The sequence below is a fragment of the Spodoptera frugiperda genome, chromosome 4, assembly GCF_023101765.2.
Source record: "Spodoptera frugiperda isolate SF20-4 chromosome 4, AGI-APGP_CSIRO_Sfru_2.0, whole genome shotgun sequence".
Lineage (NCBI taxonomy): Eukaryota > Metazoa > Arthropoda > Insecta > Lepidoptera > Noctuidae > Spodoptera > Spodoptera frugiperda.
In genome coordinates, this window is record NC_064215.1 from 3756619 (window position 1) to 3784284 (window position 27666).

The following is a 27666-nucleotide window of genomic DNA, read 5'->3' on the forward strand; positions in this document are numbered from 1 at the left end:
ACGTGTCAACATTGACGACACTGAGTCACAACTTCACAAGAATAATACCATCATACCAGTTTTCTCCAAATGTGTTGGCAAACGAACACCTACTTCCAAAACCCACCCACCTTCCACACTTGATATTTTCATTACCAAGAAAAGAGCCATCTGACCACCACAGATGGGGCCGAGTAGGACTAATGCCCACCCGGATCTGCGATCTGCCTAACGGGTTACCGGAGCTCCAGCACGAAAAGCAGGAGTAGAAACGGGGTGGTTTATAGTCAGTATGAGACTGACACTCTCTCTCGCCTCGCCCAATTAACATATAAACACTTATGTATTGAGATTGTAATGATTACGTTTACATTTCGCGACTTCTGTGACCTCTGACCGCGTTTCACAAAGTAGACAGACAGGAACTATCGAGCTCATCTAGTTATTAAACTGTTGACGTGTAAAAAAAGATAATTTATAGACAACTTATTAAATAAAACATTATACTTTATTATCTTTAGTCCGGACTCACCCTTTCTTCTATACTTATTTATACTTACTAACCGTTTTTAACCCGCATTGACCAAGCGTGGTGATTACTGCTCAAACCTTCGCCGTGTGAGAAGAAGCCTTTGGTCAACAGTGGCCACTTATAGGTTGTTGATGATGTATGGTTTTTAAAGATGATCTTCTGATTGTTACAGGCAAACTGGTTCAAAGCCCAGCAGTACTGCAGGTTCCACGGCATGCACCTGGCGTCCATATCTTCGCAGCAGGAGAATGACAAACTGGAACAATACGTTAAGGACTCAGGTAAATAAATTTTATTACAATGGTGTAATGGAAGGCTTAGGACTTTCGGAGACCAGACTTAGCTGGAGTAGTGAACAAAGTCAAAGTCATAGCCCTGGGTGATGATGGCTTAATCTTTATTTGGAGTCTAGGTCGCATGACAATGTTATACTCCTAATACGGGTTTTATCCTCTGTCGTAAATGTGAGTTTTTAATAGTGTGTGTTTGTTATGTAGCAATAACCTTTTGTAATAAAAGTATATTTATTTCAAGTAACAAGGTGGATATAACAAAATAAAGGAAATACCAATGCTTTAATTACAGTTCCAACTTAAATACCAAGCCATAAATTACTTGTACGTGTGTAATTTCGCGGTCCATACTTATGTTCCGATGTATATCGTTGCAGGTTTTGGCCGTGAACACTTCTGGACTTCAGGCACTGACTTGGCTGAAGAAGGCAGCTTCTTCTGGATGGCCAACGGCAGACCGCTGACCTTCGTCAACTGGAACGCCGGAGAACCCAACAACTTCCGCTACGAGAATGGAGAAGAAGAGAACTGCTTGGAGCTGTGGAACAGAGACGACAAGGGTCTCAAGTGGAACGACTCCCCTTGCTCCTTCGAAACTTTCTTCATCTGCGAAGTGAGGTCTGATTGATGCCCCCCTCCGCTAGATGTCATTAGTTGTTGTGTGATTGTACAGTAGTGTGCTAGATGTCGCCATTTGTTACATTACTACCTGCAGCTGTGCCTGCGAAGACACTTTTCGAAACTATTGCGATAGTTTCTTGAAAACTGCACCCCGACCAAGTATATACTGCGGGAATTAATACTTATCCCATTTTAATGAGAATCAACTGATCTCTTCTTTATATTGTAATTTACATTTTCATAATGCAGAAGGAAAAAATAATACATACCCAAAATGTTGTTTGTAAACCAAATGTAACGTAATGTATGTTCGTATGTTGAATGAAATAACTAATCAACTTGTTAATTTTCTATTTTTCTTAAACTTACATTGTGTTCAAGACGATTTATTTGGTAACATTACGAAAGAAAATTATCTTAAAATAAAATTCGAATAAAGCGAAAGCCGTTCGGTCAGTATATATGTATAGGTAACGTAAGAATATTTAAATATTTCATTATTTATTTGTTTTTTATTCTCGACTTCGATTGGGTCGTATTCGGTAAGGGTTTTAAAGAATTGCAATAGATCTGGATATTATGTAACTTTTTCTTATAAGCGATGTGAACGATCACTGCCTAATGATCTTTAATGAACCTCCGAGCATGTGCTCAACGGGACACTTGTGTCCATAGTCAAACATAGTGGGTAAATAAAATATAGTTACCGTAGGTGTAAATGTATAAAATAGTCTTAAGTACAGACAATAAAAATTTTAAGTGTATTTGTTTTGTTTTATTCAAAACCCTTATTCATACTCAGAGCTTAAATGCTGGTATTTTATAGAGGTTGATTCTAAAAGTGTTTTCAATGTTAGATACTATTGGTAAGTAGACAGTAAAAATATTGGTACGTATGACCTAATAGAACTACCTACTCCCATTTGAGAGAAGTGAAGTGAAGTCGGAAGTAAGTAGTGCCACTAAAATATCACTACTTCATTCCTCATCTGAAGTACCTGCGTCTAGTAGTAGTAAACGCAGTCCTTACTTTTTCGATCCATGTATGTACTTTAGGTGAGGTGAGTTATATAAGGGCACAATTCCAGAAAAAATCTAAATCTATATAAAATATTGCTTTACACTTACAATACAAGCCACAGCTGTCGCATACATTTGAAATACAGCTAGACTTTACAAGACTTCTTTTAAAATTAAATAAGTACATTGATAAACTTCACTAATACAATAAATAGAAATGAAACAATACCATACCTATACCAAAACTTCAACGAAAATAAACCACGAAACGATTCTTACGACCATTTTTTTAATTTTCCACTCGATTGCAAAATTCAGCGAGAAACTTACGTCCTACGGCCTACCATCGGTTATTTCCTGAAAATTTCATGCGTCCGCCGCCTATCGGGTGGCGTATGTAAATGAAAGGAGGCAGTAGGGGGGTGTAACAGCTGAGGGGTGGGGGGTGAAGCACGTGCTACCGAACTTATTAATAACAAAGTCACGTGTTTACTGAAGCCTTCACGTCTTCTACCTTTCAGTACTGTTCAGTGCTGTTTCAGAAATCAAAGGCTTTTTGTTGTTAGGGTTTTATTTGGTGTGGTTGAGAGAGATGCAGTTCTACGTTTATTCTTTCTTTATTTAAAAAAACTTACTAGGATTTTCTCCTGTATCGTGGGTGTATTTACAAACATACAAGTTCACATACACATGACAACCAGACCCAAAATAACAATTTGTAGATCACAAAAAGAGTTGCTCGCTAGCTCTAATAGCACGGAGCTTAGAATTGCAGCTGATGGTATGGTGATAAGCTAACCTCCATGAAGTTCATAACTCATAATGTAAGTGGCAATAAACAATGAGGGTGCTTTTCCACCAGAGACGTGCTGCTACGAAAATGTCATAGGTAAGCTGTGAAACTATGTGACCGTTTCCACTGATACTAAGATATGTAGCTGTGCGAGTAAGTAGTGCTATGAGGAAGATGCGCAGTCCTAGTATACGACGTATCGATAACAGGGAAGCCATCCATAGTACGCATTTTTCCTAATAAAAAACATAGTTTTGCTGAGTCGGTTTCCACTAGTGCTCAGGTATACTAATGAATATGATTGGTGGAAGCCAAATACATCCACAGCAACGTAGCATAGCACATCTCTGGTGGAAAAGCGCCCTAATGGATCAGTTAAATTACATTTAGCATACAACCTTGACCTCCCTTCGGGGAATGAAAACAATGTTGGCTGCGATTAGAAACATAGTACTGAAAAATGACTAACAAATCAATACAATGCACATTAATATTCGAGCTCTATTAACCGACTCCAAAAAAAGGAGGATATCAGTTTGACCTGTGTGTAAGTATGTTTGTGCACGATTATCTCGCATTTGGCTGAATCGATTTTGGTGCGGTTTTCAGCATAGTATTTTTCGAACTTAGGAGAAGGTTTTAGGTATATTACCTGACTTAAATATATGGAGGTTAGCAATTTAACATTGTAAAGCAGTTAACCCTTCGTGTGCCGGAACGCGAATCCACACGTGACATAATGTGTTTTCTATTGTTGCCTACGAGAGGTTGAAAAAATTGATAAAAAGTTCCTTAATTTTAAATCACAATTACAGTTAAACTCACTCCAAAATACAGTTATTTATAAGATAAGTGAGTGTTTAGTTGAATACAACCTCCGTGGGTCGTCGGTACGGAAGCACCCCCTCACCCCCTTGCACCCCGCACCCCGCACCCCGCCCGCCCGACACCCGCCCAGCCAACACTTGCAGTGGCCGGCTAAACAACGATGTTATGCAATCAGCCTCGTTAAATAGTTAGGGACTTACTTTATTAATAGAACTTTAGAATTTTAGTTAGTTAATGTTATTATTTTGAAATAGAAAACTAGATAACGATATGGTTTTGTGTTTGTTAGACGAATTCTGTGGCTATGCACGTGTTTCAATTAAAAACAGTTTTACAAGAGGAACAGATTCTACTTCTTTCAACACTTTTAAGATCATTCTATTTAAGACAATTCTTGCTTGATGATTCCAAGTATAAAAACATTTTTATAAAAGAGAACTGCCCCTTCTACTTTCTTTACTGACTTATTTTTGTAAGTCGGGATCAATTAGACATAGGTATTACCTCACTTAAACCTTCCCCTAAATCTGACAAATACTATGCTGAAAACCGCATCAAAATCGTTTCAGCGAAACACGAGATAATCGCGCACAAACATACATAAATACAGATCAAACTGAGAACAGAACCTCCTTTTTTGAAGTCAGTCAAAAATTGGTTCTTGTTATGTGTTTATCGTGCGTCTTATGAAGGTTTTCACCAGTGCATCGCATTCATCAGAACATAAATACAGTAATCATTATTTCCCGTAAGTAAATACAGTTTATCTAAACATAAGATCAACACAAGTACAAGTAGTATCATCCTGTTAGTCCTACAAAAATGTCTTATTCCTTTATCTTGACACCATAAAGGCATTTTACACATAACGACAAACAGAATCCAGAATCCAGAATCCAGACAGGGTGTAATCCTCTAAATTCCCGTCACCTTCCCTGGACTATCATTGCAACCGATCGAGGCTCCTACTCATTTCCGCACCCCGCCGGCAATCGGGCCCTAAACCCAGAACAATAGAACACACAAATTCAAACCCTCACACATTGACCTAAAGTATATTTTCCCACTACAGCAGCAGACTCTCAAGTTCCTTTACCATCCAACAACGGAATTGAAACCTTAAATGTAGATGCAAAGGGTGTTTTTTCCTAATGTAAATGGGAGTTGATTGCAACACGATGGTATACCTTCAGGGTATATAGTTAGATGCGAGATATTAGTGTGTTTAGCCATTTGTTATCATTCAAATATCCTTTTGTATGTTTTTCGATTTATTCTTAGTTAGGGGGCTCAAGTATTGCGTAGTGAAGTGCCTATGCAGCAAAAAATTGAATAAAAACTCCTTGGCTGTATGTATGAGTGCCTGCGTCACGTCTCCCTCTGAATAAATAATAATATGTCATACTCATCATGCCTTTTTTCCTTTTTCTTTTGAACCCTGCGTTACTCTTGTAAACTTTAATATTGCGAAAGAGAGTGAATATTAAAGTGAATCTTAAGGGAACCCTTTTCAATTGATGAATGTAGATGGCATGAATTCTCTTGTTTTTAAAATGTGTGCTAGTAATTGATTAAACTCTTACTTAAACCATGGCATGGCTTATCACTTAATACTTTTACTGTCTCGTTGGTCGAGTGGTTGCAAGTGTGACTGCCTGGGTTCGATTCCCGGGTCGGGCAAAAGGAATACTTAGCTTTTTTCAGTTTTTCTAAATTTCGCAATAGTAGTACGGAGTCTGGAATTGTGCCCAGTATATAGTAATAGGCTCACCTCCTATCACATGGGAATGGGACTTATGACACAAATGGTAAAAAGTGGGTATACAGTGTGCAATACGTGCCATAATGTGCACCTATGCCTACCCCTTCCGCGACATAAGGCGTCACGATACGATACGATTAATACTTTATATACTTATTCTTCTTTATTTGATTTTCGTCCCGAAGTAAAATTACGTTTCTCTATCCACAAATTGTATTATTAATATAACTTCGTTATTTTCTATGCAAACATAATTATCTCCCATTATCAACTCCAAATCTAAACCAACCCCCATAACTTATAAGGACAGGTGAACCTTCAATGCACACAATCCAATGTAATGTACCGTTCACATGGGAAATCAGAAAAACCACGGAGTGATTGGCATGTTTATGTGGGCCCTTGTACATAACATGGAACTTTGGACCCCATAACGGTAGCATACGAAATTAGGAGGTTGAAGCCCTCTTTGTAGCGTTTTTTTTTATGACGGGTAAGTTAAAGTTAAAGGCAGTATGGTACAATTGAGACCTAGATACTGACTACTTACTAAATTTTCCTTAGATAAATGACCGTCCACAAATTTTTTGATCCCCATATTTTTTTTCAGTACAAAAAATATGCTCCGGTGTATATAATATGAAAAATATGCTTTATCGGTCACAAAAAGGACGCATAGGGCTACAATTTTTTTTTTCATTTATGTTGGTCAGTAATCTAAAAAAAAAAATTGAAAATCGTTTGTGAAAACGTTTTTCCCAAAGACTTTATAAGCAAGAGGAGCAAAAGGCAAGAAGTTTATATAAAACGAGTAAAAGGTTTAAGAACTGGAATGTTAAAAACATAAATCTATGGTTTGAGTCACTACTTGTGAGCTACAGCTAAGTAAGTAAATACTATGTGTTACCCATAGAAAAAAGTATTAAACTAATACTAAGTAGATTAACAAATACAAATTACGCTTAAAGAAAAACACGCAATAGGATCATTAAGAAATTGTATTACTAACCGCCTCATCAAGCTATGCCTTTCTGATTTATTTCTATATGCGATTTTCAACCTTATCCTTCTGACAATAAAATTGACAATCTATTAAATCATTTTAAAAGTTTCGGATACTTTAATGTGCTGTCTATAAATACGTCTATACTAATGTTACTGAAATAAAAGTTTTGATTGTTTGTTTGTCCGCATAAAGTCATCACCAAAATAACTAATTTTCTTTCTAACTAAAAATTCACGGTTTACTCACGTACAAGTAAAGGAGAAAAGGACTACTAGTTTCGAGTCACTGAGGGACTCTTCTTCATGAGCAGCGTGCGCAGACGCGGTGACGTCGCACAGCCTACTCTACTATGTAAAAGTAATGGCTTAATCTTCTAGAAGTAACATAGACTACTATTTATTTCGTTATCCTTTAAAAATGTGTTTTATTCAACAAAAATGTCTATGGGCGGCGGCGACTGCTTTCCATCCGGTGATACGTCAGCTCGTTAACCCGCGTTTCCATAAAAAAAATCCCAAAAAGCTCCATACGAGTAAAACCGCTGACAAAGAGCTAGTTTCATTATAATAATAAGGGTTAATAACCAACTACAAACTGGCAATTAATCTGTCATCAAACACAGGATTGATGACAGTGATTCTGTATTGTGCATCATGTCACGTCAGCCACGTCATATGTCACACGTCAATGTTACTGATGTCATTGTTGAGATAAATAATAATGTTACTGGTTACATCTTAGATAATGTAACACGCATATTATGAAGCTATACAAAACCAGTTTATCGTGGTCTCGCTTTCAATGACCTTTCCGTAGTATCAAAGGTCAGCTTATACTGGTTCTGTGTAGTTTCATGTGTAGCCGTGTGTACAACGTGGTGGAAAACGATGACGTCATAGTTTGAGGGGTGAACGTACTGCGGCAATGTGTACGTAACGTACTTAGTTATGTACGAAATAAATTTTGTCATGGTAAAGAAAATTCGGTAGCTTCGGGAGATCAAGTTTTCAATTTTATAGTTTTAGATGTGTTATAATTAATATGAGAGTTGGTCACACGACTCCTTATCTAAAATTAAATCTAAATACTGTTACTCGCCTGATATGTGAAGGCTATCAGTCACTCTGGGACTAAACACACTAACACTAAGTAACATTTGAATACTAGATAGGCAACTTTAGCTTTTGTCGTTCAACTCTCAATGGCCAAAGCCTAACATAAGGTTGTGTCCTGTCAAAAGGCTTCTGTGAATATAAATCCCAGCTAGCTTTCAAACAATACAGCTATCACCCATATGTGCTATGTCTATGGTAATTCGTTTACTATTCCAAATCTGTGCCCTTACTACGAGTTTGTTTTACGTTTAAACTAATGGAAACCAGACCGCGTTTGGCGCTCTGATAGGTTCGTTTAATCGTTCTGACCAATCGAAACGCCGAACGCGCATTCGTTTCGATAACTTTCAATCTTGTACTAAGGGTAGGTACTGGCACGATGATAGACACAGGAATTACTTCAGCCTGTCCACGGAATACATCAAAGGATGTACAACTTTGTTTTATCTCGATACTAAATATAAATAAACTTAATTGTGGGAGAGCTATACTTCGGCACAACCGGAGTGATACCATGGCCTCACACAAAATCCACATGAAACAACGCTTGCGTTGTGTTTCGTAGTATAAGTGAGGTTACCGGAGGCACAAATACTCCCATTCCAAATCCCCGATTCCTCAATAACCCCTAAATTCCTAACCCCCAAAAGGCCGGCAACACACTTTGAAAGCTTCTGGTGTGTCGAATGTTCATAGGCGATGGCGATTGCTTACTATCAGGTGATCCGTCAGCTCGTCTACCAGCTTATACCATATAAAAAGAAACTTATTAACCTAACTAGGGGAACAAAAAGCTTGTAAAAATAATCTCATTAGTTTTCACATAATTTTAATCAATAAAATGAAATCCTTCTTATTAATCAACAAGTCTTACCCTGTTTCATTATCATTACATGCGTAATCATCATCATCACTACAAACATATTTACCGAAACCATCCCCTATCCACGTAGTTAAAAAACGTTAACAAACACCCAAACACAATTACGGCTGTAGGAAACAGAAAATAAAATTGGCAATATAAATAGATGTTACAAATTAATTGGACGTTTTCCGCCAGTGTGGCCGTTCGCCGCTCGTTAAAAATCTCATCAGCCACGAAACGAGTCATTTCACTCTCACACCGATTGCTCGGCCCCTATAATCCCAACATAAACACTCGTTCCGCCAAAACCAAATATCAACGTACATGTCACATTTGAAAATCGAATAGTTTTGATTTCTTTTTTTTTTGTTAATAATTTACAGAAATTAAAAAATAAAGAATTATTTTTAAACTAGGAATTCATGTAAATTGCAGTATTGATATTTAAAAGTTCATTTATATATATTTTTAATAATTATTTTAGATTATTTGGTACTAATGTTAAGGAAGCTTTTCAGTTTTCTGAGTCCGCGGTCGCAGATAAATTGTATTAGTACTCAGTTTAATTAAAGTTTGAATAGTTATTTTGCGTAATTTCCTTCATTAACAACCAAGATGAATGGAATAATTACGATCTTCATTCAAAGATCCCGGTGTTCAGAGCTCGTGAATTAACCCGCGCGTTCCACGTATGAAATCATTTATAATCTATGCATTCACAAAAGAGCCACCGTCAAGTACAAAAGTGGCTAACGAGGGAGAAATGAGTCTGCTTTTTGAAAGGCTATAATTAGGAACTCCGCATTTACCGCCATTTTTTTCGATTTTCTTCTTTTCTATCTGAAATATGAACAATGTCTGGTGGGTGCAATTTACCAGAGCTGCAAACTTCAAAAGAAAGAGAACAACTTTGACATTTTACAGTCTATTATAAAACCATGATTCAGCAAGGATTTATTAAATCTCCTCGACCGAAAACCGACCTCAGAATTAAGAAATGCCGTTACTTTGACGGGAACTTTTTTATTATTTACACTGTGCAATTTACTTCAGGGTACGAGCATTAAATTCTCTTTTGAATGCACGCCGTTTTAAAAATGCTGGCCATTTCTTATCTGTGTAAAAGTAATTGGATTTTTAAAAGTAAATTGGATTCAATATTTAATTCATTTGTTTGGAAACACTAAAAATTAAGTAAGAATATCATTAATAGGAACACTACAGGAAAAATATACTTACTTTCCGCACAAAAATTGCTGTTTATAGTGAGTAGGTAAGTAATTTTGATGTTGAAAAATGCATGCTTATTTTCGTTTCACTTTGCAACATCATAATTTTATTTAACCTTTGAAATCGACCTCTAGGTAGGTATATCTAGGTAGGAAAAAATAAGATACATCCTGGAAAATTTCCTTCTAAGTGCTGCTATAAATAGCTTTAAAAGAAAAATGCATTTATAGTGATGTCGGTAAATTCATGAAACCTTTCGCCCATAAACCTTTTTCGTTTGGCAGGGAACTAAAGGGAGAGTGGTTGCTAGGTATCGTTTGGCGCAACACAAAACGATACCTGTGTCCCTATTCTGAAACTAGACTATTTCAGTCTCTGGGATATTTTTAGAATACAACACGTGTCCCTTTTAGTGTTTACGTGTTTTTAGTCTGATTTTGTAAGGCTTTCGTAGTTTACATTGTTTGTTAGTGTCGTAATTGTTCCTGCATGTGTAGATTAAGTAATAGCTCCTTTTTCCTATCATTGTATTAGCTTCCCTATAGCTTGAGTAGCTAGCTATACTATGATTTGTGGTTCGATATATTATAGCTAGGTTTGTGGCGGCCTTGATCCCGATCATAACTTCGGTAAATCATAAATTCGGTTTTCATTTTTATGAAACACGTAAACGAGTATACATATCTCCTGATGGTTAGCAATCGCCGCCGCCCATGGACATTTGAAACACCAAAGGCGTTACAAAAGCTTTGCCGGCTTTTTGGGGGTTAGGAATTTAAGGTTTGTTGTTCGTGAATCGGGGATTGGGAAGGGGGAATTGAGCCTTTACTTAAGTATCGATGTCTATAAGAATAATCTATTAGATATATTGGACACGTATAACCAATCATATTATTATAAGTATGTATAAAAACGTTCTGCAACGAACACCTTATCAAGGTACCAAATAATTACGAAATACGGCAGCCATTGCTCCCGTTCCATTTGTGAGGTGTGTGCTACATTTGCACTCCCATGCTTTCTGCCCCTCCAGGCGTTGGCTGCGGAGCCGATGGACGAGCCGAGTGACGAAGTGATGAGAGACGTGAAACACTTGGGCGTAAAGTGCAACGGTATGTAGGTAAGTAATACTACGTTGAAACTGTTGATAGATAAATTGGTTTCGTCGTCAGTAGCTGGTGATCTTTATTATTACGACATTATAATTTTATTTTTAATGGTATACTTTGTATGTTGTATGGGGGTTAATTAGCTTGTTTAGAATGATGACAGTGAGAAATGACAATGACAAGTTAGAGGGCGTTAGCAGTGTGTGGTCGTAGTTGTATAGTGGGTATAGTTGCCATTCATTGCATTGCAACATTGCATGGTGGTTCCCGCATTGATTAAGTTTATGGTTATTGTAAATTGATTTAAAAACAGTTACCCAGCTAACTATTTTTAATTCATGTGTGATCGATTGTCAAAAATTATCACTTAACTGCTATAATTATCACACCTATCTTTCCTAAACAAAATGACCCTGAAAATGCTCTTAGCAAATCCGAACTGCCATAAAACAAACCAACTTCCCTAATGCAGGTTTAATAACCGGAAAAAGTAACAAAAAAATCCTCGATTACAACAATTTATCTTGCAATTCATTTCTTTCCTTCACACATTTTTGATTTATTGCCTTCAGAAGGGATGCTGTGAGAGATGTCACGCCCATTCCTTGGAGCGCCCTCTATAGGGCTCGGGAGGCTGGAAATAAATGTGGTTCTTTCACAGACACAAGTATCTTCTCAAATATTTAAGTGTTCATTTCGTACTATGTACTAGGTATATAGTATAACTGGTATTCTCGTAAGTAGTACTCTTGTAGATTGCTTGCAGTGGCTCGAGATATTCGGAGTATCAGAGCATGTCTTGAAGGTCTTTGCAATTTGTTGTTGTGGTGAGACGCGTTTACATCGTGTGTAATATTTTGTTTGTTAAACAAAATTATTTCTGTATTAAATGTTAGAGCTCGACAACAACAGTCGACTCTTGCAGCTGTAGCGTCGTTGCAGTTGAAATGTCGACGACTGCAGTTACCCCTGCCGTTGGCATGCCACTCGTGTGTACAACCTCTTAAGTATATATTTTATTCCACAATCTAATTTATTTATTTAATCTTTCATGTACACAATACAATAAAAACTTAACTTAATGCCATATGGCATTCATTATCTACCATCTACAAAATCTAATCTTTAGTTTTTCTCGGACAGGGGATTAAGATGTAAATACATTTATGATTTAGAACAGTTAGAACATTCAATAACACTTCGCAGGAGTTTGATCAAAGCAATATTAACTAGGTAGTAGTAGAACTCAATTCTACACTACACACCAAAATTCAATCTCTGTACTGAATTTAGCCGTTAACCCTCAAAATGGCAACTACTGCATTCGACAATATTCTCGGAACTTGCAATCTAAATGCAAATTACGTGGTAAGCGAACGACTTAGCTTTCACTAAACTTAACGATACGTTTTACGATAGTTCTTCCGAGTTTTCCTACTATTTCCGTACTGCAGTCCAATCGAGAACGGTCGGCCTTAATTCTGGGCCCTTAGTTATTTATTTATGTTCACTACACCACCGCCAGTATTTTTGCGGTTTTATTATTTACATAAACATCATAGTTTGAATTCTCTGAAGGGTTAAGCAGTGGTATGTTTATAGTTAACCTATTTTCCACTATTTATGTTATTAGACCCATGTGACTTGCGTGAGTGTTGATCCTATTCGTTCGTTAGTTAGTTATTTAATACACTCAAACCCTAAATTAAAATAACTTTTCTACATTTTCCAAACGTAGGTAAAATTAAATAAATATCCATTTCAGTCAATGATTTCAGAATTTTCTATAACTAGACTTCGTCTACCTTCATAGGTGTCAGTACGATACCCAAAATACAACGCTTAACTTAATTTTGGACTTCCAAAAGAGGAATATTATTCAATGAAGAAAGTAAATCTCCCATTTTGGAAGCATTGCGTGAGGTGCTCAAGTATCTGGGACACGGATTTACCGGAGTCCCATTGTAACACGACACTCATTGACGAAATCCCTTTATAATCGTATTTTGATAATCCACAGGATCCGGCCCTGGTTTTGTCTTCACGTTTTATTATAAAAACATTAATTGATGCAGACAAAATCGTTTATTTTTATAAGAGAAATGAGCCAGAGTGCCTTTAAAAATACTCTCGTTTTAAGTATGCTATTAGATGCAAAGGGTAACTTCGTTTCGCCTCAATATTATTATTATTATATCGTATGATGAAAAGTACAGTTGATAGAATATAAGTAAATGCACTCACGACATAGAAGAAAAATTTAAATGAAAAAAGATATTGAAATAGATAACAATTTAAGTGAATTTTCCGAAGGCTTCTTATATTTTCTGCTCTCCATCTACGAGTCATGAAAATGTGTAATTCATTCAGCTATATTCAGCAGCTTACTTTATTTTACTAAGCTTTTTAGTACAGACCAAATTACAAAACCTTACCTTTACAAAAACAGAAACATTGATATGAATGAAAATAAAACATTAAACAGTCAGATCGGTCGATAGCCTAGCACCAAGCGTCTAGCTTTTTGCTTTTTCACGTTCATAAATATTCATAGTACAGAAAGAGTAAAGAGTAAAGAGGGTTTGTGGTGGGAATGTATGTTTGTTCTTTTGCGAGAGAGCGCAATATGCTGAGTGGTACAGTCATACAGTACGGGGTATTGTACGGCGGGCGTCGGGGCGGCATTGTCACCGGCTCGCGTTCCCACTTTGTTCCCCGACAGTACCAACGATATTAGGTCACAATGTGAACCTACTTGATACTGCCATGCTGGGCTTTATTACGATTGTGAATTATTCCTTAAGTTTTGGTGGAGTTTGATTCTTTAGGATTCGTCGAAATTGTTGGTTTGTAACAAAGTATCTCCCTCGCTTATGTAATAACACTTTTGAGTTGCATCTGCACGTTTCGTTGCTTCTAATTCTAATATACTTGCGGGTTTAAAATTGATAAGTAACATCCTCTATTTTAAATAAACGAACTTTTTTACTATATAGAATAATAATGCGATAGACTACAATAAAAAAGGATAATCGCCGTGAAAAACTAAACTAAAACTATTTAGAAAATCGCCCAAAACAAAAGAAAATCGTTCGATATAAATACAGTCAAAGATTTAAAATCCTCTCCTCTTTAATATTGAATTTAAAGTACCTCAGTGTAGCTACGTGTCTCTAAGGTATTCCCTAATTTAGAAGGGTTTCAATCAAAAATGGAAATAGCTACAAAATTGTGTTAAACAGACGTTAGCAGTAGTTTTCTTGGAATTCGTAGATGCCACCACCCACCACTTCAGGTAATTAAAGAAGAGAGTTAGAAAGATTTTATTTTAGGACCTAAGCAGGTACTGGGTAACTGAGGTAGATATTTCCTAAAAGCGTCCCAATGTTCTTAATACAAGTAAAATCCCACATTGTTTCATCAACAAGAAACATTTATAGATTCCTATAATCTTATTGACATTCAAACATGGCCGGGCATCGTATGTCATTGACATTTAATACCTGATGGACACCTGGTGGACGGTTCAGATATCCAACTGATATAAATACGTAGCTTACATATAAGCAACATACAAGAACATGTACCAGAGGTACGCACAATAATAAAGTAAGCAATTCCTCAATTCAATATCACTTCACGGGAATCCTGAAAAAGGTCCCGCTTTCCCGAATAAAGATACGCAATCAAAGTTATTGAAAGAACCCTCGCCAGCCTGATCCGGCTGGAGGCGGCACTATTCTGCAATCCTTTCGCGAATCCCGCCAACCAATCATTATCGACCTACCCAAACTTGAACTGTGACCTTTTGCAACAAACCTCCAATTAAATTTCCATTTCTTCGCCCAATGTTACTTACTGCTGCTTTGGTATTTCAAACACCCTGGAAACTCATGTTCGCACTCATTGATCTGTCGCACAATTATTTTTAGACATTTGTTTACGCTAATTATTGTACTGGACGTCTGGGTAATATTTATGTACGCAGCACGCAACGAATGTCAACGTGACTCATATCAAGATCAATAGTCTAGGAGTGTTAAATAAAATACGTTTCATTTTAAAATCATTTTTTTATTTTCCTGTAAGTTACCCAACACTTTCTAAATAAGAGTTGGGTTAATAATAAACTTGTCCAATGTTCGACAAAAATACAACGACACGTGGAGCAAAGCTTAAAATAATTGCGACCCGTCGCCGGCGGAGACTCGCAGCGATACCCCGCTATCACAACTGTCTATAACATAGACTTAGCCGGGATCGTAAAATTCCAAATCTCACTCAAATAAAGGTCGCCCCAAATCGCACCCCTGCAGGTATTATAAAATGGCGTCATCGGTATAGAATTATAGTCTTGTGATCGGCAGGTACAAGAAAGGTTAGGTCGGCGACGGCGCGGGGGTCGGTATACGGCCTCCCCCTGACCTTTAAAGAGTCGCCTTGTCCCGCGGGAGCATGCTCGCGCCGCATTACCACGCGGCGACACATCTGAAGCAGCTCATGGCATGGACGGGCCGGGAGTGCGGCGGAGCCGGGCGCACCTGTGTAGGTGGGCGCCGGCCGCGGCCGCCACTGCAGGCCGGGAGCCGACGCGGCGCGGCGCGACGGCGCGTCTCGCGCTCAACATGGCAGACACGCACCGCTAGGCATGTGCCCGCCACATCTCTCTAAATATCCCAACTGAATCACTACACACTCGGAATATCTCATTCAGTTTAAGATTCTCATCTCTCCCCAACTTCTGCTAAAATATATGAAATCATGTAATTTTATACTATTAATTACAATTATTACCTAAATGATAAGGAATTTAAATAATCGACCTCTGAAACTATAGAAATTAGGTTTAAAATCAATTCTTGTTTCCTAAAAAACAAAATGTTAGAAATATCAGCATACAGTATTTTTCCCAGCATGATAAAAGAAAGCTCGACTGCAGATAAATATCCCAACGTTGGCTCGTAACCGCAGCGGCGCCATCGTCCCGGCCCTAGTCGTTACGTTCGGAGCGGGCGCCGCGCATGCGCGCTGGCCGCTATTAAAAAATGAATTCCTGGTTCCCGCACTGTGAGCCGTACGTCGGTGGCAGCGGCTGCGTTGGTGGCGCGCGCCAGACGGACCCGCCCGACAGAGCGCCAGCGCCAGCCGCAGCGCAGTGCCGGGGCCGGGCCGGAGCCGGGTGTGGTCGTGCAGTGCAGTGCAGTGCGTGCAGTGAGCTGCTGATGCGGTGAGCCGCCATGCGTCGCGCGGGCTGGTAGCGGCCGCGGCATGGCGCGCCGCGCCACTCGCGCCCGCGCCAGCTCCTCACACACACCATGAGCGACCTGCAGGCCACCTTCGAGTTCTCTGTCGAACTCTACAAGTTCTACAATGTCGACCTCTTTCAGAGAGGGTGAGTCCACTCGATATTTATTGCCTGGCCGTAAGTACTAGAACCTTCACGATAACATTGATAACAACTGATAACATGTGAATACTCCGTAAAATGAAAACGGAAAAGGATCACAGAATTAATAACAGTACCTAGAAACAGCCTGGAATTAATACGAGGGCTCAACGCTCAATGATAACGTCATTGGTGAAATTCATGATGTTTCATACATTCGCGGCTTGATCAATCATCGTGCTCAGCAGACATTCGCCTCGGAACATCAATCCGATGAGCGATCACTTTCTCCTTGACATTCGTAAGGGAGAGATGCCCTCTGATTGAGACGTACGCAGACAGAGATTATTGGTACATTTTCTTTCACCGCATTACCCCAACTTTAGAGCGGGATAGTGCTATAAAGATATATCGACGAAGCTCTGAGTTATGAAAACCTTCTACGGCGTAGAGCCTTCTAATCTGGGTGTTTCGATAGTTGTACTATTTATTTAAGAAACCTATAAATTAGATGAAACATTAATTCAAAAGCTTCTTATCTGTATAATCCTTATACTACGTCCTACTTGAAACTAATGAAAAGCAAGGAACTATATTGAAATGACGATACAAACGTATGCGAATTGCGAACTCCGTTCTCTCGTAAGCAGAAATGCTATTAACAAGTAACAATAGAAGTGCTCTCTGGTGTCAGATCTCGTTATGTTCCGACACGTTACGTTATTATAACATCAAACTGTCACAACTTGTTACTGAAACCTACGAACCATATGGGAATGTAACGAAACTATATGATCGTGGTCCCGTTTACAACTATTCTAGGCGTAAGTAACAAGACTCTGCTAAAAACTTACTAATGAACTAATTTTAATATGAAAACCTACATTTACATCTGAACGATTTAAAAATAGGATTCATTCAGTCATCACTAAGCACCTAATTCATGAAATTTTAATCTTCTCCGCCGAAATGAAATGTCAATGATTTTCATTTACATTTTTCAACTACACATCATAAAAAAATGTATGGAATGTAATGTTATTTATCTTTTATTAGATTCTAATCGATTATTCTAGCAATTACAATAAGTGTACCGATTATTGTCAATTAAACAAATCATAAGAACATTTACATTGACCGCCGATGAAATATGAAGTAGATTTATCATGGAGGCATTACATTAAAGTTAAACGTACGCCATAAAGTCTGAATATTAATCTTACTTTTATTAAAACCATTGTCGGTCGCGATCAATCTGAAATATTAAAGGGGGTTTTAAAAAATACGTCCCCATCGTGAGTCAGGGTTGTCGCGTATAATTATTATGATTGAATGCAAAATGCACGGCCGTCGCTGAAACCCCTTCAATTAATTCCACCAGATTGAAGGGGGAACAAACCAGTCTGCTAATTGGTAATCACTGCTTTTAGTGTACTTTGTTTAATTAATAGATTTGTGTAGTTGACATCGTGGTATACTTAAACACAGATGATTTCGGATCATGTTTTGTTAAGAGACAAAACAGCAAGAGCTGTATGAGCTGAGATGTGGGATTGTAGTGATGTCTACATAAGGTACTCATAGGTACATTTTGACGATTTTTACATGGGTCTTATAACACAACTAGTGAAAGGTGCCCTTTGCCATTATTGCCTAAGCAATAGTCCCTTCAAGGAATAAAAGTGTGGGAGACCCATGCTCCGGCACAATTGGGCCGGCTCGACCGGAGAGATACCACGTCCTCACAGAAAACCGACGTGAAACTTACGTTGTGTTTCGTCGTGTAAGTGAGGATCAATTACCCGTCTCTCCAATCTCCTCAATCCTCGAATCCCCAACCATCCTCAAATTTCTAACCCCCAAAAGGCTAGTAACGCCTCTGGTGTTTAGGGTGTCTGGGCTTACCAGGTATACTTATAGTTACCCAATATATATAATACCATAAAAGAAGGTATTATACTTCTACGTAATCTGAACACTTGCATATCCTTGGTAGGTAAATAAAGAGTTTAACTTTTGTCTGTTATATTTTAAGTGAACAATTTTTTCCACGACCTTAGCTTTTAAAATGCGATATCGCTGCACGAAGCTCGCGTGTTTGCAAGCGCAGTTTGAAAATTGTATCGTTGCGTGTCCATGTTGCAATGTTCGGAATACTTTTAAACTTTTTCATCGTTATGGACAATGTATCTATTTGGTTATTCATTTTTATTGGTTACTTTTTCATTCAAGGCTCTTGAAACATCATTTTGTCATAGAAATTAATATACTAACATCATCAGCCTATAAGTGGCCACTGCTGACCAAAACCTGCTTCTCACACGGAGAAGGTTTGAGCATTTGAGTTTAATCACCATGCTTGCTCAATGCGGGTTGGCGATTTCAAACTTGTAATTAGAAAATAATATAAGCTTAGTTTTCCTCACGATGTTTTTCTTCAACGTTTATCAGTGGTGTCTTAATATAATGGTACTTTTAATTTACTAACATAAGAGTTAAATAAGGTTGATTATATCAGACCGATATTTAATTTTCTCAAAATCGAAGGCGATTAGAATCTTTATAACGTTTCAAATACATTGTGGAAAACCCAGGAAATATTCAGTGAGGTATTGAGTTTGTTAAACCCAGGTCAACTAGAATACTTTTGGCAACGAATATGGACTGAAAATGTTATTTACAACCTAAATAAATTTCAAAGCAAAACAAACGTTACAAAAATCAACGCCTCTAACTATAAAAAGAGAATGCATTTTATTGAATCGAGCGATTCATAGTTGATTGAAACTGGGGATTTTATTTCACTATAAAACGATCGGCAGTTACATAAACGGATTAGAGAGACAACGTAGCAATGGACAGGTTACTGCATAACCTGTGAGCGTATATAAACATAGCTCATATTGTAAAAACTTTGAACAGGATTATCAAAATGTATTCTATGTAACTCTAATAGTAATTTGGACAAGATTTTTAGGGTTTCTTGACGTTATTTTAAGACAATCCTTTGGTCGAGTAAAGCCTCGTTTCCCTGGAACATTTGTCGAGCGACATGTGTCCCCAGAGACGTCGGGCAATGTCGGACGATGTCGGGCGACGTTGGACAACATCGCCGCGACATTGTTGACTGTGCGACAAGGAACAGTTTCAGGCTTATATAAAAGTACGTTAAACTATATTAAAAGCTATAAAAACTGACTAAAAGAAAAACAATGATGATTCTTACAAGATATTTAAACTCATGCGTCACTAGTAGTCGGCAAGGTCATTGGCTAAAATTAAATGTTTTTAACCAGCTTTTATCGTGCCATGTTTACTCACGATCGAATGTTTTGCTGTACAACACGTTGCACACAAAGTACATAAACAGTTGTAAAACAAAGTCCGATAAACTTTGGAAATAAATGTTGAAAATAAACCCGAAACACTCGCAACCATGAGAAGGCTACGTCTCTATAATCCGATTAGGGAATGTTGAACCAATCAGCTGTTTTAAATCGATAATCATTTCTGTCTGGTAGATATTTGAATGAAATGTTAACTATGGTGGCCATAGATTTAAAAAGATAATGTTCGAAATTCTTAAAGCATTTTAATTGTAACAAAACATCAAATCTTTCATTAATTCTTTGATGTTCTGCTCTGATGAATTTGTCATCGGTCATTGCCGACATATTTCAAATACCAAATATTTGTCCCTTGTAAATTAAAATGTATGATAGATCGATTAACCTTATTAGCTCTTTTCATTCAAAAGATAGAAGATGTGGGATAATCATGGCTACACGAAAATAAACACATTCCCTTAATTGAGAAATATGAACTCGCAACGGAAACAAGGTGCAAAACAACTGCATTAAAGTAATAACAATGAATTATTTAGGTATTTAATAACACGCAAAACATTTTACGATGAACACATAAAACAACACTATTTTATCTTTTAAATTGCAAATGACAAGACTCCTACGCATCGCGAGCAGTTTGTGACCCAGTTCTATATTTGTGGCGCGTGTCATTCCAAGTATGTCTGCCACAGAATAAATAATATTATTCCGCCTATTAACAGGTTCACACATTTCTTAAGAATTTTGTTAATAACTCGGATCAAATTTTATTATTTTTATCTTAAACATATGCGCGGATTTTTTTCTCGTAGTACGGAGGCCATTCTGTTTGCTAGCTATCAATTTTCCGCGTAGCATTGGTTTTCCATACAAAGTTGCATAATAAGATCAATATTTTTATCAGGTAACAATAGTTACTCACAAGCAACTATGTATATTCATTTGCTAAAAAGATAAATAAATATCACCATCACGGCACACAAATACGTCAGATTTTCCCGTATTCAACCTAGAGTGTTTTTCCACCAGCGATGTGCTATTTAGCTATGCTACGAAAATATATTAGCTAAGCTACGAAACTATGTGACCATTTCCATCAATATTAAGCTACATATGTAGCTGTGCGAGTAAGATGTGCTGTGAAGATGCGCCGCTGCAAAGTAGCCGTGCGAGAAAGATGCGCAGCTCGAGCATACGATGTATAGGGGAAGCCATCCATAGCACGCATCTTTCTATGTAAAAAACATAGCTTAGTTGAAGCCGTTTCCACTAATTCTAAGCTATGTGTACCAATGAACGCTTCCGCAGCAACGTAGCATAGCACATCTCTGGTGAAAATCACCCTCATCATTCGTCTATCCAACTTTTAAAAACAAGCATCCAAAATTCCCACTCCAACTCCAAGTGCTCATAAAACTTCGGCGCCTCCAACTACGTTTATTAAAGAGCCAAAAGCCACTTTTCTGAATACTCATACAACTTGCATTAATCAAATTAAGGCTGACTCACTCTCGCTTTACCTTTAACTAGAAACGAGCGAGGAAATAGTTCCACACAAACTAGTTAAACTTTTGAATCGCAAAATTAGATTTTAAATGCTTTATGCCTACATTTTGCAATGAGAGAGATGTCTGCACTAGTAATAACTGTCAGAACTGGCCGTCCGAAGCACGCCCCTCTCATATTTTATGCTACAAGTGCATAAGCTAATAAACTCAGTTTTCTCCTCTCCGTTGAGTGCTCTATTTAAATTATCTTTTCTATTTTCATTTATAGCACGTACGGTACAACATTATACTGATAATTTTAACGTCAAATGCTTTTGCATTTTTAAAGCGAGTGGCTATTGATGAGCCTCTATGAAAGATATATACCTAGTTATGTCTGCCTCTTTGGTCGATTGGTCGCGAGTACGACTGGCGGACAAGGGGTCTCAGGATCAATTCGCGGGTCGAGCAAAGTATTGCTGGGCTTTTATCAGTTTTTCGAAAATTTCTCAGTATTAGTACGGAGTCTGGAATTGTGCCCTGTATATGGCAATAGGCTCACTCCCTATTACACGGGACTTATAACACAAATGGTGAAAAGTGGGTGTACATAGTACAGCGGCATTACGTGCCGTAATGAGCACCTCTACCTACCGTTTCGGGGATAAAAGGCGTAACGTTGCGTGTCTATTGATCAATATCATTGGAGGTTTCCATATCGAACGACCCGGACCCGGGTACGTCCTAAAACTGCGACCAGCCACCGAGGAATGGGCAGCAGCATTCTCAAAATTTATCGGTGACCTAACTGCGATCCCCAAGCCGCCTGCCAAGCGTGGGGATTATGGCAACCCCCCCCCATCCTTTTCACTATGAGCGACAACATAATTATACGGCCCCCAGTCCCCGGCAGCTCCGCTATTCCTGATCTAGGTAGCGGATCAGGTAACGGCGGAGCAGGGGGTGCTAAGAATCCCCGGCAGAGAAAGCGCTACCACCCCCGACGAACTTTGGCCCTGGCAACGCACAACATCCGCACACTGCGGACTGATGAGAAGATTGTCGAGCTGGAGGAAGAATTGAGCAAAATGCGGTGGGACATCTTGGGACTATCTGAAATCCGAAGAGAGGGTCAGGATACGATAATCCTAGATTCCGGCAACTTGCTCTTCTTCCGGGAAGGAGACCGTAAATCCCAGGGTGGTGTCGGATTTCTCGTCCGCAAGTCTCTCGTCAACAACGTGTGTGAGGTCGACAGTGTGTCGAACAGGGTAGCGTACCTTATACTCAGAATATCTAACCGGTATTCGCTGAAGGTCATACAGGTATATGCGCCGACCTCGACACATTGTGACGACGAAGTAGAGGCTCTGTATGAGGAAATTTCAAAAGCCATACACTCCTCCGAAACACACTTCACCGTTGTGATGGGGGATTTCAATGCAAAGGTGGGCACACGGAATAGCGATGAGTTGAGAATAGGGCCATTTGGATATGGGCAGCGAAACCATCGGGGCCAGCGGCTGGTCGACTTTATGGAGAGGGAGAGACTCTATTTGATGAACTCCTTCTTCCAGAAGCGACCGGCCAAGAAGTGGACATGGATAAGCCCTGATGGTTCTACCAAAAATGAGATCGACTTCATCATGGCGACCGAAAGACGTATATTCAGTGATGTCTCTGTGATAGCGAAGGTGAAAACCGGTAGCGATCACCGTATTGTCAGGGGCACACTGAACATCAATGTAAAACTAGAGCGGTCACGCCTGGTGAAGTCCACGCTCCGCCCTGGACGTGCCCAGATCCAAAACCCCGAGCAGTTCCAACTCCAACTGCAAAATCGCTTCCAGTGTCTAGCTGATTGTGGAAACGTGGACGAGATAAATAATGGGTTGGTGGAAACTGTCCGAGCAGTGGGGTCAGACTTCTTCAAGACCCCCGCCGAAACAGGCCCCAAAAGCTCTCCGACGGAACCTTAAAACTTCTTAAGGATCGTAGCGAGATGAGGCTGCAGTCTTCAGACGATATGTCTGAATACGGCAAGCTCAATAGACGAATCTCGAAATACATGCGACGTGACCTGCGGGCCTATAACGCCGCAAGAGTCAGAGACTTAATTGAGCGAAACAAGGGCTCAAAAGTCTTCGCAAAGAATTCGTCTGTTGGGCAAAGCCAAATGACGAGGCTGAAGACCGAGGATGGCAGCGTCATCTCGTCGAAGTCCGAGATCCTCGGAGAGCTCGAGAGGTTTTACGGACAGTTATACACCTCAACACGGCAACCCATCGTCGGTACAGCTCGGGACCCAAGAGCTAAACTGACGCGGCACTACACTGAGGATATCCCAGACATCAGCCTGTACGAGATTAGGATGGCTCTCAAACAGCTTAAAAACAACAAGGCGCCGGGCGATGACGGAATCACGTCGGAACTTCTGCGAGCGGGTGGAAAACCGATACTTTTAGTCCTCCAGAAGCTATTCAATTCCGTCATACTCGAGGGAACCACGCCGGCAGCATGGCAACGGAGTGTGGTGGTTCTGTTCTTTAAAAAAGGCGACAACTGTCTGCTAAAGAACTACAGACCTATCTCACTTCTGAGCCATGTGTATAAGCTGTTTTCGAGGGTCATCACGAACCGTCTCGAACGCAGGCTTGATGACTTCCAGCCTCCCGAACAAGCCGGATTCCGAAAAGGTTTCAGTACCATAGACCACATTCATACGCTGCGGCAGGTTATACAGAAGACCGAGGAGTATAACTTGCCACTATGCTTGGCGTTTGTGGACTATGAGAAAGCCTTCGATTCAATCGAAACCTGGGCGGTGCTGCAGTCTCTCCAGCGGTGCCACATCGACTATAGATACATCGAGGTTTTGAAGTGTTTGTATAACAACGCCACCATGCGCATCCGACTCCAGGAAGAGACTACGAGGCCAATCCAGTTGCGGAAGGGCGTGAGACAGGGAGACGTTATATCTCCGAAACTATTCACGAACGCACTGGAGGACGTTTTTAAGCTCTTGGACTGGAGCGGACGCGGCATCAACATTAATGGCGAATACATCACTCATCTCCGTTTCGCCGATGACATAGTCGTAATGGCAGAGTCGCTGGAAGAGCTGAACACCATGCTCAGCGACCTCAATACCGTTTCCCAACAGGTGGGCCTTAAAATGAACATGGACAAGACGAAAATCATGTCAAATGTCCATGTTGCACCTATACCGGTTGTCGTTGGGAACGATATACTCGAAGTTGTAGACCACTACACATACCTGGGTCAGATCATCCAGCTAGGTAGGTCCAACTTCGAGAAAGAGGTCGCCCGAAGAATCCAACTCGGATGGGCAGCATTTGGGAAGTTGCATGAAGTCTTCTCGTCAAAAATCCCGCAGTGTCTGAAGACCAGGATGTACAACCAGTGTGTGTTGCCAGTGATGACGTACGGTACCGAGACATGGTCCCTAACTGCTGGCCTTTTAGAAAGGCTCAGAGTCGCCCAGCGCGCGATGGAGAGAGCTATGCTCGGAGTATCTTTGCGCGACAAAATCCGAAATATGGAAATTCGCCAAAGAACAAGAGTTACAGACATAGCTCTCAAAATATGCAGGCTGAAGTGGCAATGGGCAGGCCACGTCGCTCGGAGGACTGATGGCCGCTGGGCCAGGAAGGTGACTGAGTGGCGACCGCGGACCGGAAGACGCAGCGTGGGCAGACCTCCCACTAGGTGGACCGACGACATCGTCAGAGTGGCGGGGAGCCAGTGGATGCAGGTGGCGGCTTGTCGTTCTACGTGGAGGACCAAGGGGGAGGCCTTTGTTCAGCAGTGGACGTCTCTCGGCTGATGATGATGATATCGAACGACAGAAACATTAGTCTTCCTGAAAATCGGACGAACATGTGTTTAGTAAATCTTCTCTCTTACTCATCCTTTTCTTCAGAGTCTGTATAAGATCTAACGATAGACATATTTTTTCATAGTCTTATTTAACGTTAACGTACAAACATTGAATTATGATTTAGCTGAAATAAGTTATTTAGGTATGAATTACACATACACACTACTTACTTGTCTGTTGTACTATGTAACTTCAATCTTCACCTGATATTATATTATTAGCAAATATAATTACTTTACTGTAAAAATTTAAGACTGCCTCGTTGGCCGAGGTTGCAAGTGCGACTGCCGGACAAGGGGTCTCGGATTCGATTGCCGGGCCGGGCTTATTTCGGTTTTTCGAAAATTTCTCAATAGTAGCAAGGTGTCTGGAAATGTGCCCGGTATATGACAATAGGCTCACCACTTATTACATGGGACTCACAACATAAATTCAGAAAAGTCGGTGAAAATTGTGCAGTGGCATTACGTGCCATAATATGCACCTCTGCGTACCCCTTAGGAAACAAAACACCGTAAATAAACCGTAAATAATTATAATTCCGTAAATAGAATATACAAACATATTGTCAATACCTTATAATTTAACGCTAAATTACTGGTCGATTTGGGGTAATAACCGCTATTTAGTACTTAAAATAAACCTAGGTACTCTAGCAACTGTCTAAGCCTTGTTAATAGACAATAAAACGATTTGAAATGTCCTTGACAGCGGTCAAGTTCAGGCTTTAGTTCTTAGTAACCAGTTACCAGTTACCTAGGCATTAGGCATCAATCATTCATACAGTACCGAGCCTTAATAGCCCGCAGTTCAATGAATTTTCATTCGATTTCTTTAGACAAACCTATTATATGATTTACAAGTGATTTACAAGTAGTTTGTTTTTTTATCTAGGTACATTTTCCTTAGATATCGGAAGGAGTAGACAGAGGTCCACCTACTTTTAATCATAATTAAGTGATATAAGTGTCATACATAACTACAATAAGGGAAAAAGCCCTACTTGACAAACACTGGGCACTGTAACTTTTTTTTTACTGGGGGAAACCTTTAAATGGCGTCTAGCTTCGGTTTCCAGTAGTTGGACCACTAGATACTATTACTGGAAACTGAAAAACATACCAATATTTTAATAATACTTTGCTCGTCCCGGGAATCAAAATAAAGTTTACGATGATTACCGTACTCAATCGACCGCGTAGTTAGATGGTAAAGGAACATTACAAACGGCACCTAAATCATCAGGGTTTATGGTGATTAATATTTGTCGATTAATTATTATGGAATGAGTTCGTTGCCCTCCAATGGGACGTTTACCAACTGTAATAATCTTTTAATGGGTTGTTAATACATTTTAATATTTCAAATTATGTTTTGTCGTCGCCTTTCCATATTTACCAGCATAATTGACTGCCATATTGTTTTGCTGGTCGAAAAAGGTCTTATTATCGTATATTTTTAAGGTGGGAATGGGGAAAGTCATCCAGTGCATTCTCCCGCCTAGGGTGAGGTGAGAGGGAGTGTCAGACCCTTACTGGCTAAAACCACCCTGTTCCTACTTCTGCTTTTCAGGTGTTAACCCCGGTAACCCGTTAGGTGACTACCTAGTGGGTTAGCACAACACCGGGTCATAACCGGGTCTTTTAGTCTTTCTGTAATGTATGTCTCGATTCAAAAAGTCTCACTAAATCAGAAATCAAACTTCATATATCGAACTCCCTAACAAACGTGACTCATTGCACAACTGGCGAAACGTGAGTGTGACATCACACGTGCACCCTGCCTGCTTACCCTTGTAGTAATAGAAGCCATGTTTTACGTGTGGCAATAAACGCTACTCATATTTACTAACAATTCTAACTGTCGAAAGAATAAACAACTTTGTCATTAGTCCAAAATTATTAATATATTTATTAGCTTCCTGCCTTGAATTAGCTGATACGAAATATGTATTAACCAAATGCGTTGTAAGCACAAATCTCGAGACGAACTGAACCGATTTCGCTTATTTTTTTGTTATTGTGTTTATTTCAGTGTTAGGTTTTTCTCCTTTTATGTAAGAAAGAATTAACAAAGATGTGCAGAAATAAATCCAAACGAAACAAAATTCGCGGGGTCCGCTAGTAAATAATAGACTTCATTAGCCATTTTATGTACACCAGATACTATACTAAACTTTACAATGTAGACACATTTATATCACGTTAAAAAGAACGGCAGGGGAGGCTCTACCTCTATCTATATAGCAATATATATAGCTATATAGCAACTAGAGGCCAAATTGATTCGGGTCGAGACCAACGCGACAGGTGTAAATGAATTGGGGTGTAAAAAGTATCTGACTTCGAAACACAGCGTGTTGGAAAAAGTCGGTATCAACTAGACGAATTGC

The 27666-nt window shown here is 39.3% G+C and overlaps 2 protein-coding genes across 5 annotated transcripts in view; both read left to right on the forward strand.

Annotated features, from left to right (window-relative positions):
* Positions 1-2189, forward strand: part of LOC118272509 (low affinity immunoglobulin epsilon Fc receptor) — a 95894-nt gene extending 93705 nt beyond the window's left edge. For both annotated transcript variants that reach the window (XM_035589068.2, XM_035589069.2), the window contains 2 exons: positions 684-792; positions 1182-2189. In XM_035589068.2, the coding sequence (XP_035444961.1) occupies positions 684-792; positions 1182-1432 (360 nt within the window). In that variant the 3' untranslated portion in view covers positions 1433-2189. The remainder of the gene's footprint in view (positions 1-683; positions 793-1181) is intronic.
* A 13905-nt stretch (positions 2190-16094) lies between these two features.
* Positions 16095-27666, forward strand: part of LOC118272620 (protein FAM135B) — a 30300-nt gene continuing 18728 nt past the window's right edge. For 2 of the 3 annotated variants that reach the window (XM_035589237.2, XM_035589236.2), the window contains exon 1: positions 16098-16545. In XM_035589237.2, coding sequence (XP_035445130.1) covers positions 16469-16545 — 77 coding nt within the window. In that variant the 5' untranslated portion in view covers positions 16098-16468. Of the gene's footprint in view, positions 16546-27666 lie in introns of all 3 variants that reach the window. The other variant, XM_035589235.2, reaches the window with a different exon arrangement.